Raw genomic sequence first — 15,270 nt, forward strand, 5'->3', positions numbered from 1 at the left:
ACTGCCACCTTGCTTTTTATCACCAAATTCAGTTTTCCAAAAACTACTACGTTCATTTAACCACCTTTCACGAGTGACTTCGCTCCACTTTCAATAACTAGCCCGGTTCCATATAGTCTGATGTTACCCAGTTGTGTACCTCCAGTAGCGATTTCCAGGTGCATAGCGACCTTGTGTATGACTATCTCAGCTCGTTTACCACAAACTCAGCTTTGGGGGCTTTCACTGCTGATTATCGCGTTTTCACAATTTCCATCGCACGTTAGATTGGATCACTAACTTCTAGAGGTCATTCCCCTATGCCTTTGTTTCCAAAGTGTTGGGAATCAAATTATAATGCCATCTTTATCTGCATATCAGCATAGCCCCTTGCCATCGAAGGTTGAAGGACCTCTAAGTTTACAGTCGAAGGCTTTCTCAGTCTAAAACAGCCGAGACAAGGTTACTTCATACTCTCCTGGAACTTGATTTTTAGCCTGAGCGGGAACGTCGGTAGAAAACCTTCCCAATCACTTGTCAGGTGAGGTTGGCCGCTTTAATATTCTGCCATTTTCTTTCCAAGACCTGCCTATGCACCCGGAAACGGAAGTGTTACTCCTATTCGTATGGAAGAATGAAATTCCAGGGATGTACCGGTTCTCGGGGAGCTAATAATTTGGTGTCAAATGCCAACTACCACGGACCTGTTTTTAAACAGTACGAAGTCCGACCCTCCTAACACGCGAGGACAGTGCCACGGTCGTTGCCCTTTCTTGGCAGAGCTAACCTAGGGAGTTTCATGAAGCCCACCGCCATTGCCAGTAACCAAATTTGCATAACGAGGAGAGCCAACCACAGCCACTGCTCGCTGGTTTCAAACTTCACACGCATGAGTCACCAAGACCAGGACTGACCAGTTTGCCAGCAATTTTAATATTTATCTCATATTTTAAGGATATTTATTTCGGTTTATCAGCAACTTTAGGCGGGCCATAGGGCCCCCTGGTGAGGAACACGATCCTGGAACGGGGCATGGCCGGCCACGAGGATCCGCGTTCACGTTGCCATGAACGCTTGGAAGTCCACGCTGGCACCTTGGTTCTCATGCAGATCCCCCATGATCTTGCGCACTTCATCCGGGGTCACACGCACCCTGCAGGCGTGATAGCGGGAACAGTTTCTGCTACAGGCAATGCACAAATCTCTGCTCAGTGCTGCATCGAGAGTAAACATGCAATGGTGGCCATAAGACCAGCCATAAAGCAACCCCTTAGCAATGGCTACTCCCGCTCAGTCGTTCAAGCAAAACCCAGCACCACGGATCCTGGCGACACCTCGAGGCGTCCCGGCTCCAGGCCATGGGGCTCCCACAATGTACATTCTTCGAGCCGGGCAGCTGTACGAGGTGCGGTCACAGCGACAAACACTGCTTGAAAAATGCTCGAGGTGCTGTTGCCGTGGAGCCCACAGGAAACCCACCGCCAGGTAGGGCCGCATGTGTTTTACGAGCAGAGTCTGCAGCGCGTGCTTCCTCATGGAGATGCTCCCCGCGCCTCCTTCACAGTTGGCACAGAACTCGCGCATGAAGATGTCCATCACAGCACTCGGATCCTCCATGGTGGCAGCAGAAGACGGCATCACGAGATTCCTTCACAGAACATTATTTTACAGCGTCATTCATGCAACGGCATCTCGATGCACAAATGCAAAAAAATCCCACCAACTGAACACATAAGAAAAAATATATAAAATACATCCGTTAGGCCCACAATACCAACATTTCGCCAGATTTGAGAACGTTCACAGGAGGAGTGGCCAAAAAGGTGAGCCAGATTGACCATACAAATATAAATTACTTATTTCCCAGCGTATGCATGGACCAATAATTTGGCGTTTAGTTCTTGATTTGATCGGATGTTTAAAAAGTGGAAGGTCCAGCCTGGGAGCAACAGATGAAGGTCAGAAAGCAAAAGACAGATGTCGTTGCGATTGATGATCAGACATTTTGTACCTTGTTGGAAATAAGAAATTTTTCACATTGAACCACCAATGCAGATGTAGGATTGTTTTTGCGGAGAAGATAGTTTGTACAATTTATTTGTCCTCCTCGGCTTCATTGAGTAGCCTCGAATAGTCAGTCGTGGTTTTCATAAAGCAATTCATCATACGATTTGGAAGTGATTGTTGCAGATTTGTAAAATTAACTTAAGACCAGTTTCCCCCCCCCCCCCCCCCCCCCCCACATTTCCTCCAAGCAACGTGTTTTGATCATGCAAAAGGTGTACCATGAAGCTGAAGGTCAAAGAAAATGGATCGGAGAAAGATCGTCTACCTCTGATTGTTTGATTAGTGGTTTACAGAAGGTGTAACATGAGAAAAGGAAAGTGGGATCTTTAAAATCATGAATGTGCAAGTAGAGTAGAGCGGGTGAGATATTTTTTATGAGACTGATAAGAAAAATATGTCAGGTGGAGGATTTGGAAGACGGACAAATTAATGCGGTAAAGCACAGGAGATCGAGGAAACTATAATTTCAATGTTGTTTGATATTAGCAGATCTTTGACATTTCCTTTTGAAAAGAGGAAAAAGAGATTCGATATGGAAATTTAAGTCGCCAAGAATGATCACCGGAGGGGAAGTGCGACCCCTGGTGTAAATTGGAAAATCCGATAAAATCACAAAGGAGCCTTAAGTGGGTGGTAGACTACAATAGCTTCAGATGAGGAAAAGACACTTGAAGAGAAAGTTGCTCAAAAGAGCTGGCGTAGCTGGAACGTTTCATATTCACGAAATTGAAATTTGATATAGCAATCAACACCACCTCGACCTGAAAGCCGCGCAAATTCAAAGTAGTGAACCTGGAGGAACCGATTCAAGAAACGGAAAAATCTGACGTAGAATGCCACATTTTAGTAGAGGCAAGTCCCGCAAGTCCCCTCCACAAGAAAATCATTATTAATGTTTGTCTTTAAAAATAGACCTAATGTTTCATAAGGATAATTTAGTCGTTAGAAGTGGGGTAGGTGTAGATGGGATTAAAAATTTGATTGTGGAGGAGGCTTTCGATTCTTGCATAGATGCAGATGTGTACTTTGGTATTAAGGTGGGTATGAGCGTTTAAACCTAGACAACGATCAGAATACGGGGTTTATGGGTTTTAAGGAGCCGGCTCGCTTTATGGATGCATTATTTGACCACGCAGAGTGGATGCAGGAGGTCTGGTTGATGGAGAGTATACTGGTCTCAGCAAAAAAAACCCCACGAGTGTAACTCATTGCCACAGTTCAGAAGTAGGCGCCGATTACTCGCAGCAGCCCCAAAACAGCTAGCCACCTGGTAGGAGCAGCCAAGTTGGTTCAGCCAGCTAGTGTCGTCGCCGACAGGACCATATTACGCATAAGCAGGTGAAAAATCAAGCCACAGGCACACATTCACCATGAAGCAGTGAGCAGCAAGGTCTCAACCAACGACCACAGACGGCCCGCGGAACGACAGCAACAGATGGCCGGCCAAAGCACCGGGAAGAGGTTGATGGGATGGTGGCCACCACCGCAGGATTCACTGGCCCAATATCCCCCAACAAAACAGTTTGTTGGCAGCCAGAGTCAAGGGGAAAGGGGGGAGGGAAATGCTAATGGAAAGGCGGGAAGTCGAGATAGGGCGCATCGAGGAGGATGGGGTTGTGGTACGATAAAAGCCAACTGCGATGGAATCACTGATCTGGCTGATATAGCCAATCAAATGAAGGGGGTGTGTCGCGTCATTACTCGATGCATGTATAAAATGGCAATACATTGATACAGAGATTATCCGGATATTTTAGAAATTTGTTTATTCTATTTTTACATTCGATCTTTCATATTAATGATGAACACTGGATTATGATTTCCGATTTATCTTCAACTTTATTCAATGATTGCATACAAAACAGTGATGTTCTTACGTCCGATTGTTTATTAATGTTTATTATGCGAGTATACAAAACAATTTTCGGGGTAAGGGATTTACTCCCTCGCTCTCCAGAACATTTAAATAGTTGTTAAAATGCATTTTTTTAACACGGACTTTTTGTCAATCTACTCCCGGATAAAGGCCTCACCTAGTCTTACCTCCCCCCCCCCCCACTCTAATTCACCATCAGTATCAGCCAGGGTCTCTCCACTGCTGGATGAATTCCTCATTCCCAAGCCTTCCCCCCCTCCACTATTTCACCATCATCCAGTCTATCCACAACTGGATGAAGGCCTCCCCAAGCCTTCACTAATACACACAGGCCCTCAATAACATCCCTAATCATCGCTTAAAGTCACGTAAGCCCTTTTGGACCCATGCGCTAATACCTTAAACAATACGAATTCAACCCCGATGGAGTCTGGAGAGCTGAATGGAGTTCAAACTCACGAACACCTCGTTGTGAAGGACCAAACGCAGAAGATCCCTGGGTTTGATCTTCCACGATGCTCATGGTCCACCCTAAATCGCATCCACAGCCCAAACCCTGGCAGCTGTGGACACTTGATGCACAAAATATGGAAAACTAAAAACTCTCCAGTGTGCCAAGGTGGTCATCCAAAATAGGACTGTGCAACATATGACGAAGCAATGCCCGATCCACAAATACGAATGAGACATCACGGCGATACAATCCGCTGCTTCTGACGTGGTCGTCTGGCTTGACCACCTGAATATTAAATTGTAGTTGTCGCTCTGCATCTACATTCACCATATGGAATAACAGTAACACATGAACAGTAGCCATGATCTATCCACTGCTTGCTGATTAGCCATTCTTCACTGGGCTCCACTCACGGCCACAACTGACACCAATGGCCTTTGATGAAGCACGCGGGGCGGTTGCTCTTCATACCGAGATCGGCAAGTTCACAGAACCACTCGAAACTAAACACAAAAAGCAGATTATTAATGTCACCTCCCATATTGTTAGTTCTTTTCATCAAGTCTACAATATTCTACAATGTCATATTTTTCGTTTCATAGGTCTCTATCTGGCACCCGCAACTTAAAGATGACTTTAAACATGTATCTCTACATGTCAGAAAACATCATTTTGGACTGCACTCGATTACAAAATACATTGTTTATTAAGTGGAGTGTTGAAATCAATTCTGGTCCCATTATCACCACATCTTCTCCATCACTCACCTGTAACTCAACAAATTTCAAAAAGACAGGGTAGCCGCAGTCGCCAGAATCAAAACATATGTAGAGGTGCTAGACACACTCTATTCGGTAACCTGCGGGGCACTATGTAATCAGAGGGGAATGCAGTGTTACCGCTCTAGGACCAACGGCCGGGGTCAGGGAAATGTGGAAGCGGATTGTAAACATACTTTCCCGCCAGACCAAGGGTTAGTTAGGGTAAAAGAGGATCGAAAACACAGATTCTAAAGAACCAATCAGAGGGTCTCATGAGGGAGCATGGGATTGGATAAGGACTGTTACAAACGGGTATAAAAGGGCAACCGCGGGGGGCGCCCGCCAGTTCTCCTCAGACGAAGACTCAAGCCAGCTTAAGATCACTAGGACCCTGGACCAAGCCTTCCAGCTCTTCTAAGAGCTACGGCACAGTGTTACCAGTGGTCAAGGGGAGAATAGGTCCTGGCAGGCAGGACCCTGGCTCCCCAGCCTTCCAGCTCTTGTAAGAGCTAAGGCTCGGCGCGACCTGTGGTCAGGGGACCCACCGAGCCAGCGGTGGGTCAAGCTAGCCTCCCCTAGGTCCCAGCCGGAGGACGCTAGGGTAGCGGGTAGACGGAGAATAGTCCCCGCCAGTTAGGAGGCTGTACCTCCCTAGGCTAGCCATCAGAGCCATGTGTAGAGAAGTTCCGACGGACGTACTCGAAGACGGAGGTAAGTTAAGGGCTTTCGCCAGGGTTTATTAAAGCTGTTACAATATTACACAGGGTACACAACTCCCAGGGGCTAGGGGTCCTACTCTGAGTCCGGGTCCCTGCCGGCTAGCTTCGGTCTCTCTCTCTCGTGTCGGATCGTGGACTCTGCCGACTCCACCGACCGGAGAGAGAAGCACCTTCTTCGGCTACCACCGGCTTCTCCCTCGACTCACTATTCGATCCCTCTCTCTACCCCTGGTTCCTTCTTCACCCTGCTTACTCTACCCGTTCCCACAGTGACCCCGCTTACGTCACGGGGTATCCCTTAAGTACCCTAGGAGACATGACGTCATCGCACTGAACGGCACACCTGACGCCATGTCCCCATTTTACTCCTCTACACATGTATAGGTCCCACCGGGTACGGAGGCTGTACCTCCTTAGGCTACGGGTGAGGGAACCGCATATCCCTCTGTGTGTGTATAGGGACTGTGTCGGAAGAAAGACAATAAACCTGTGTGTGCCTTAAGAAGTTTACTCATCTGTTATTTACAACACTATACAAAGAGCGTAGTCTTGTGGAAACCAGAGGGAGCGGTCAGGAGCGAGGATACAGCCCAGGCCTTTCTACCCTCACCAAGACTGCCAGCTGAAGTTCAGTGGAGCAATGTGCTGTGCAGTCATGGAATCGGTCGGTGGACTGTGTGTGTATGGAGCATGAGTTGAGTAGGCCAAGGCGGATGTGTGAAGGTAGATGAGAAGATCCGTGGAGGTGAGGCGTCGAGGGAATAGAGGAGATGGCTGGTTCGAGGTCGACCTGTGAACGGTGGCCCCTACCACCTCTGCAACCATGGTGCCGATGCAGTCTCCGACGTTGACCTCGGAGAAGCCCGGGGACAGAGAGCGTCCTCAGGAGCGCGGGTTCCAGGTGCAGGTGATGAAGAAATGGTGCATGTTGTAGCCCTATTATATCAGCCCATGCTGCACCTATGGTGCTGATGAAAGGGCCCGGATTCGGGTGGACTCCAATCAGGGCTCTGCTGCCCTGAGCAGCAAGTCGAGGTGGCGTTGTCCAAGCTCCATGCCGTCAGCAAGTACTTTCCCGTACGTAGCGGATGCAAACACATAAATGGAGAGAGAGACACTTCTCTGGAGGCAACACATTTATTATACAATAACAGTAACAGCCCTATCGCGAAGAGGTTACGGCCCCTTCCACCCGATACCCTTAGGAGGTATGTCCTCCACACTGGCATGCCCTACACACTGGGGGAGTAGCTCACTAAGGGTCCTCCGGCTAGCAGGACCTCGGGAAAATATTCTGACCCGACCCAGCCAAGGTCCTCGGGTCCTACACATGGGGCTGCTCGGTCCCGACCCAGCCAAGGTCCTCGGGTCCTTCCCCGGCTCCAGGTCTTCAGGATGGCTTCTTCGAGTCTTCGAGTGGACGACAACTGCTGGACCCGTTCAGGGGTCCGGCTTTTATACAGGTCCCAGCTCACTCTGCCCCTAGCCATGCCTTCCTTCTGGAACCTTCCAGAGGGACCTGGAGTGTGACGTCATCCGCCAGCCCCCTCTTGGGGGTCTGCACCTCCGGTCACGATGCTCCCTGGGGGTTACCTCGGCCCAACGGCCTGACTTCATCGAAACTATCAGACTCAACCTCTCTTCCGCCCCCTGTTGACACGGGGCCTGTAATACCGGCTAAGAGTAGTGGTGATCGAGCATCGCGCCCAACAATGCCACTACATCCCAACGCCCCCCCCCTCCATCGTAGCACCTACCCGTCCCGGCTGCCAACTCATCCCACAAGAACATTGGAATAAACATAACGAGAGTGATGTCTCGTTCGTATTTGTGGATCGGGCATTGCTTTGTCATATGTTGCACAGTCCTATTTTGGAGGACCACCTTCGCACACTGGAGAGTTTTTAATTTTTCATATTTTGTGCATCAAGTGTCCACAGTTGCCAGGGTTTGGGCTGTGGATACGATTTAGGGTGGACCATGAGCATCGTGGAAGATCAAACCCAGGGATCTTCTGGGTTTGGTCCTTCACAACGAGGTGTTCGTGAGTTTGAACTCCATTGAACTCTCCAGATTCACATTGTTTAAGGTTAAGCGCACGGATCCAAAAGGGCTTGCGTGACTTTAAGTAATGATTATGGATGTTATTTACGGCCTGTGTGTATTAGTAAAGGCTTGGGGAGGCCTTCATCCAGTTGTGGATAGACTTGCTGATGGTGAATTAGAGGGGGTGGGGGGGGGGATGCTTGAGAATGAGGAATTCATCCAGCAGCGGAAAGACCCTGGCTGATGATAATGATGGCGAATTAGAGGAGGGGGGGGGGGGAGACTAGATGAGGCCTTTATCTGGAAGTAGATTGACAAAAAGCCTGTGTTAAAAAATAATGCATTTAAATAACTACAGTCCCCGAGTTACGATGGTCCGACTTACGATATTTAGATCTTACGATGGCGCTAGCGATACAACGAAATTGTAAAATATTTTAAATTTCGCGCGGCAGGCAAACGCAGCAGCGTACGAATCTTTGTGAGTACAGTACAATATGATACGTTACAATACGTTCAATGCATGTATGATCCGTAGCTTTAGCGATTTCATTTTAGGGTTACCACGATACGATAAGTTCAATGCATGTTAAAAGTTTTTATAGCAGATAGGATTGTTTGCTGAAAACACTTTCTATTAAATTACAGTTCATATAGGTAGGCTAAGAATTTACCTTGTTTTTTTACTTTACATTTTACTATGCAATACAGTATTGTAATTAATAAATACATACAGTATATAGTTTATATAGTACGGCACTGTAAATTGCTCTGTTTTGCTAAATTATCACCATTCTTTAAGACTCTTGGGTAGGCTAGGCCATCTTCGACTTACGATATTTTTGACTTACGATGGGGTCGTCGTAACGCATCTCCATCGCAAGTAGAGGACTGCCTGTATTATACATTCTGGAGATCGAGTAAATCCCTTCCTCACGTTGGCTGTAAATCACCACGGCCCCTTACGTTGTGGCAAGCCTCGGGCCACTTCCTGGAGTCGAGGAGTTCTGCCATTACTCGTACGGTTCATTTTATTAAAGCGTGTTTTTAAAAAAGTAGTTTCAAATATTATTTTATCGTACCACAACCCCATCCTCCTCGATGCGCCCGTACCTCGACGTCCCCGCTCTCCTCCCGGCTCCTCCTCGCCCCTGTCACTCTCCATCCGGGCTCCTCCCCTCCTGTCCATCTTCCCGTTCTGCCCACGAAACAGCTCCTCCAACATTCAACGCCGAACCGGGGGAGGGGCAGAATGAGTAGGGGGGGGGGGCTCGCAAGGGTCGCGAGAATCATCATCCATCAATCATCATCGTCACTGCTCCCGTCATCACCATTTCCCCGCACACGCAAAGGATTCGTCTGAATGAGCTGACGCACGGAATTGGTCAGATTCACACGCGGAGACTCGATGGGTCATGTGACGTCAATAAAACATGTCGATGTCATGATTGTCAACAGCACAGGTGCAAACAATTATGCGTGACGTCACCAGCCCACGTGAAGGCGTAATTGGTGACGTCACCAGCATAGGTGAGGATTTAAACCCTGCTGGAGGCGGATTCAGTGGTTACTGCTCGGCGTTCTTGTTCTTCTACATCCCGGTGAGTTACGTCGCCTGTCGGCGTCTCGAGTTCGGTGGAGACATCCGTGGCGTCATCGCTGTGCATCTTCTCTGCGCTGCCTGTTCTCGAGCATTGGGGCGAAATTGAGGCAACTACTTTAAATTGTCTCCTGGTTTATAAAGCCACTTAATCTCGCAGATCTTGACTTCCTCTGAACGCAATACTAGTGTTGTGTAGGGTCGGTGCATTTGGGCCGCGTGGATTGTACACGCCTATGTTTGAGATCTGAAGGGTATTGTAGCGGTTTGCGTGCTGCGATTTGTGAACCCGGCGACCAGAGTTGGATTGCCAATCGGTCAACGCCTGCTCAGGATGGTCTTAACCAGTCCTGGGCCTTCCCTACATCGACTTTTAAAACGAGGACGTGGTGTATAAACATCACTGCTTCGGATAAAAAGGCATCTGGGCGTAGTGTTGGCCTTAATAGGTGCTTGCTAACAATGATATTTTAATTTAACGGCTGAAAAATAGTATGGGGGGTGTGGTGGTTCTGCTCTGCAAAACCCCAACCAATATTTCACTGGGTGGCTTTTAGTCCCCCCAGTTTTGGTGCAGTCTGGGGTATTTCCAAGCATCGGTGCTTGGTCCCGCTCTCTTTAGGATTTAACATGACACTTTGGAGCACTGTCTAGGGCTGTGCTACCATTGCTACACAGATGACGTCCACGTTTGCCTCCAGCTAACACCATATTCTGCATCGGAAATCTTTTCTTTCAACTAAAATCGTGATTGCAGGAAAAAATTTCAGACCAAAATTAATATAAGATTTTAATTATCTTACTCGGCTCCCCAAACTAAACTGGGACTTTTTTTAAGCCGAGTTGTTGATGAGCCAGAACATCTGCCCGACGCATTATTAGTAATCTTCGTGTTATTTGATCCCTTTCCATTCTTCTCCTTAACGTTGTGAAATCTTTTCCCCTCCCAACCATATTCGACTGCACGGCATCCTTATACTTACTGATTGAGGCACGTCCATGCACGTATTCTCTAGCGAATCGATTATTGCAATGCCTTGCTGGTAGATTACATTGTTCAGAATGTGTAGCCGTTGGGCTACTTGCCCTAACCCCATTGTGACCATATTTCTCTGGTTCTCATCATTACACTGATTTCCTGTCCTGAAGCGGCGTTTATAAGAGCCTTGTACTAGTTAAGGCCTTGCAATGGCTGGTACCACATTCATGAGGTTGATTCATCCCTACACCCCTTACCAAGGTTGTTAAGCTCTGCAATCCCCCACCCTTCTGCGATTACTTCGATCCCAGCTTCCTTCCTGAGGTGAGCGGGCATTTGCTGTGCTTATGCTGCACGGCTGGAATGCCGTTTGTACATTCGTTTATCCTATAATTTGGATACTTTTAAATCTCGTCTTTTAAATCATTTGGTTTTCTGCATGTGCATCACCTTTCCCCTCAGACGTAGCAGAAGGCAAGTTTACGAAGGTAAAGAGCGTTGAGAGTGCCGCAGTGTTCACTCAGCGCAGCTGCACAGTTGGCCTAAATTGTACATGCGTCAGAAGAGCAAAGCGCCGTCATCTGGCGACGTCTGCATAACATGCACGCGTCGCCTCATGGTGCTGCGTCTGCACACGACTTGCTCAGCCTCCGTCGGTAGTTGGGTGGTTAGTGAGGGTGTTAATTATTATAAGTCTCATACGGGCGGGGGGGGGGGGGTGTTGCAAGTCGAGCTGTCCTATAAGTCTGGGCATCCAAAAGGCTATATGGGTGAGCTTTATTTTGGTATGTAATGTACACGTGTTGGGTGAAGGAATCTCATGCCTTCGTCTGCTGCTGCCATGGAGGATCTGAGCGCTGTGATGGACATCTTTGTGCGCGAATTCTGCGCCAACTGTGAAGGAGGCGCGGGGAGCGTCTCCATGAGGAAGCACGCGCTGCAGAATCTGCTCGTGAAGCACATGCGTCCCTATCTGGCGGTGGGTTTCCTGTGCCCTCCACGGCGACAGCACTGCAAGCTAACTTTTCTCGAGCAATGTGGTGCAATGACGCGTCTCCACGTGCACTGGGAGCCGCTGCGGCTCGAGGCGGTGACAAGTGCTGTGGCATTGGGTTTTGCAAGAACGACTGAGCGTGCTTCGTCACTGTTAAAGGTTGAATGAGAATGGCTCAATAATGACCACATAGCATGTTGATTCCTATTCTTGTTGCTGCAACACTGAGCAGAGTGCTTGGTGCATTGGCTGTAGCAGAAAGTGTTCCTGTTTCACGAATGCAGGGTGCGTGTGACCCGCATGAAGTGCGCAAGATCATGGGGGATCTTCACGAGAACCAAGGCGCCAGTGTGGACTTCCAAGCGTTCATGGCCACGTGGACGCGAATCCTCGTGGCCGGCCATGCCCCATTCCAGGAGCGCGTGTTCCTCACCAAGGGGCCCTGTGGCCGGCCCATTTCTGCTGATAAGCCCAAATAAATCTCTTTAAAATATATAAAAGGAGATTGCTAATAAAATTGCTGGCAAACTGGTCCTGGGTTTGGTGAATCGTGTGTTTTTCAAGTTGACCCGGCAAGCAATGGCTGATGCATTTCCCTTCTCGTGATGCAGAATTGTTTTTTGGCAATGGCGGTGGTCTTAATGGAAGAGCCTCTCCTTGTGTTGTCTTTGCCCAAAAGGAGCCACGAGCGCCCCAATGACCTTGCACATGTAAGGAGGGATCGGGCTTTACTGTTTAAAAACAGGTCTGATGGGTGACACTTCATCCAGTTATTGGTAACATCCCTGGAATGTAATTCGTTAGACACGGGTGACAATCCCTTCACCCTCGGTGTATAGGCAGTTCTTGGAAAGAAAATCGTTGTTCCAGCGGCCACCCTCGCCCCTGATCCGTGGTATTGACTTTCTACCAACGTAGCCGTTGAGACTAGAAATTGAGTTCCTGGAGTGACGCATTACTACAAACTAACCTTGCCCCCAAGCCTTTGCGAACAATGATAAGACATTTGACTCTGGAAAATTTAGCTTAAACTTCTGAGATGCGGAGGGACTACGCCGAGAATATGCAGATGAAGACCATTGATATTTTGGTGGGGGGGGGGGGTGCACTTAAATCAACGTTTCTTAAAGCTCTTATTGGTGGAAGTGTAAAGCTATGGACAAACTTGGAGCCTTGTTTTTATTACACGAACACTTGGCCCCACTTGCTTGACTCTTGAAGTGCCTCTTCACCTGACATGTTTTTGTGCTCTCCTCTTAGCTCTTTGGAGCCCCCTTCTCTCACGTCGATCGCCTCAAGGGTGCGCAAGTCACCTTAGAGCTTAACCTTTGCTGCCTGCCTTTTTCAGTTTGAATCACTTCAAACCTTGCCTCCTGTTCAATCACCTATGGAGGCCTCCGTGCCAATAGGAGGCCTTGGTACTACCTGGTTGTCTCTGGCTGCACGTTTGCTTCGGATGTCTATAATTAAGGTCATTGCTGGTGGTCTACTCCAACGTGCGATGCAAATTGATGTAAAATGCCAAAATATCAACATTTAAACATGCCCCTTCGAGTATTTGGCCGTTGCAAATTTCCACAAGCCAGTCGGCTATCATTTGTGGCCAGGACTCTTATGAAAAATCTCCGTATAGCTCTGGTTTTTACCTGATAAAAGAAACAGTTTAGAGGCGGTGAGCTCAACGTGGAGTGACTTGGAAAACAATACTTTGTAACAAAGCCATGTGGCAGTGTAAATGAGTCCTGCAGGAAAATTGTGGCAAGTGTCGTACACAGGCTTCTCATTGCACCAATGTTGGTGGTGAGGTCTAAGATGTAGGTTGGTCAATGCACATCTGGTGCGTGAATTAGCATGGGTTTCCAGTCTGACCTCAAAAATATTGCTGAAGGAGGAACGTGGCTAGGCGCGGTGGTGATGTTCTACACAGCTCTACCAGCTCAACTGCTCAAAGTGCAGCTACATAGCGCCAATCCCAGTGTGGTGTCTGAGGGGCGAGAGTGCAAGGTCTCTATTCATATTGCAGGAACATGACGTGACAACTGAAACTGTCTTGCTCTTTTCTGTGCCTCATCCCATTCACCATCACTGACTTCCTAACACCGCACAAATAAAGCATTCAAAAAGTAAAGTTTGTTTTATTTAACCAGATGGGATGAAAACACAAGAGGCCAGGATGGTCTAATTTGCAAGTGACTTGGGTCACCAAAATGACTAACAGAATGAAGCCTAATAGCAATCTGACCCAAAAGCAACTTACACAATCCAAAATATCGTACGAAAAGAAATGTAATGAGTTATGTTGAGTTAAGTTACATAGATGCAAAAATCTGTGAAACAAGTGAGGATATTTTAGTCAATTGGGGATGAAGTGATTGTAGAAAATTTACAGCTAAGCATCAAATTACGATATAGATGGGAGAGGAACCGTGGACATTTGTGAAGCGATGGAATTCCAATCGTTTGGGGCATTCATAGATGAGTGCGAACCTCGCAAGCCATGCGAAACTGGCCAAACATCCTGCAACAGGACCCTCCTGGGAGAGTCGTGAAACTGGGTGACACTGCAGGATGATTGGCACTGGTGATCGGAGTCGTTACCGTGAGAGCTGCATCTGTGCGTGGTAGTGAGAGGCAAGAGTTAATGCGAATCTAAGTTGAGTAAAGAAGCTGGCATTGGATTTGTGATCCAGTTCACCCTGCAAAATTGCGGAGAGTGATAGCCTTAACGACAATAGTCCACATTGAAGAATAAGTATAACCCGTAAAAACAAAGTTTTTCACTCTAAATCCTTTATATGCGTGGCGGCTAGAGTCCTCTCGTCCTCTGGCTTGAGATGGCTGCCACCTATGGGTCAGATGATTGTCTGTCAGTATTAAGCAATTGGTAATTAAATATTTTATTTGTTTTCCCTAAAATTTTGGAAAAATTTTTTCACGAATATTAATTGTCTCGCACAACCAGTCTGTGTGCAAAATGTCAGCTCGATTGGATCACGGGAAGTGGGTTAAAAAACGACCGAAAGATTTGCACGGTCGTAAGCAAGCAAGCACGCAAGCATGCAAGCAAGCAAGCGAACTTAATATAAAGGAGTTAAAAAAACTCAGCTACCCTTGTCATAGTTGTGGCAGTTTTGGATCTGGGTCTCTCAGCACTTCTCTACAAAACCACTCGAAACAGTCGAGCCCACCCGAGCTCTCAGCTCACAGTTACTCAGCATAGTCAACCAAAAACGAAGAACCACCGACTCTTACAAGACTTTTTTCCAAAAGTATTTTATTAACAAAAGATTCAGGTACAAGCAAAAAACCTGGAAACCTGTCTAAACTGCACGTATCAATAAACTTTCAATAAAATCTGCAACCGTGGTGTCTTCCTAAGCTCTGATACCCTTGTAGGAGAAAAAAAGGGAGGGGTGGGGAGGAGTGGCTAAATGCCCTCATGAATGTTCCTACGAATCATTGCCCACTGGAGGGGAGGTAGTGAAGGGGTTCCATGTTATGTGGTAAGCTTCCTCCATGCCCCTTAGTTGTGCACTTGGATGCTCGAAGGCGGCATTTTTTGATAATGTATTGGCCCATTCCTGCAGTGTTGGGGGGAGCATGCTCTCTCCTGTTGGCTATAATGGTGCGTTTTGCCATAACACTGAACATTTGGAATAATATATTTGCCTCTATGGAAAGGCCTAGGGGTTTCAACCCCAATAAGGACATTTCCAGTGAGGGTGAGATGCTTGTTTTGTGAACGTGGTAAAAGTAGCAAGTGATACTTTGAAAAACATTGTTAATGTCTGGACA

The 15,270-nt window shown here is 47.5% G+C and overlaps 1 protein-coding gene across 1 annotated transcript; it reads left to right on the plus strand.

Annotated features, from left to right (window-relative positions):
• Window positions 1-11,301: 11,301 nt before the first annotated feature.
• Window positions 11,302-12,000, plus strand: LOC133353968 (protein S100-A1-like). Its single transcript, XM_061570515.1, has 2 exons — window positions 11,302-11,460; window positions 11,760-12,000. Exons 1-2 carry the CDS (start codon window positions 11,302-11,304, stop codon window positions 11,952-11,954), a joined length of 354 nt encoding a protein of 117 aa, XP_061426499.1. The 3' UTR covers window positions 11,955-12,000.
• The last annotated feature ends 3,270 nt before the right edge of the window (window positions 12,001-15,270 follow it).

This window comes from Lethenteron reissneri, chromosome 45 (assembly GCF_015708825.2).
Source record: "Lethenteron reissneri isolate LAM-NWPU_2019-01 chromosome 45, ASM1570882v1, whole genome shotgun sequence".
NCBI classification, from domain to species: domain Eukaryota; kingdom Metazoa; phylum Chordata; class Hyperoartia; order Petromyzontiformes; family Petromyzontidae; genus Lethenteron; species Lethenteron reissneri.

Coding starts and splice junctions, on each gene's coding strand:
- LOC133353968 (XM_061570515.1), top strand. CDS start 11,302: ATGCCTTCGTCTGCTGCTGCCATGGAGGATCTGAGCGCTGTGATGGAC. Junction 11,461..11,759: donor ACATGCGTCCCTATCTGGCG/GTGGGTTTCCTG, acceptor TCACGAATGCAG/GGTGCGTGTGACCCGCATGA.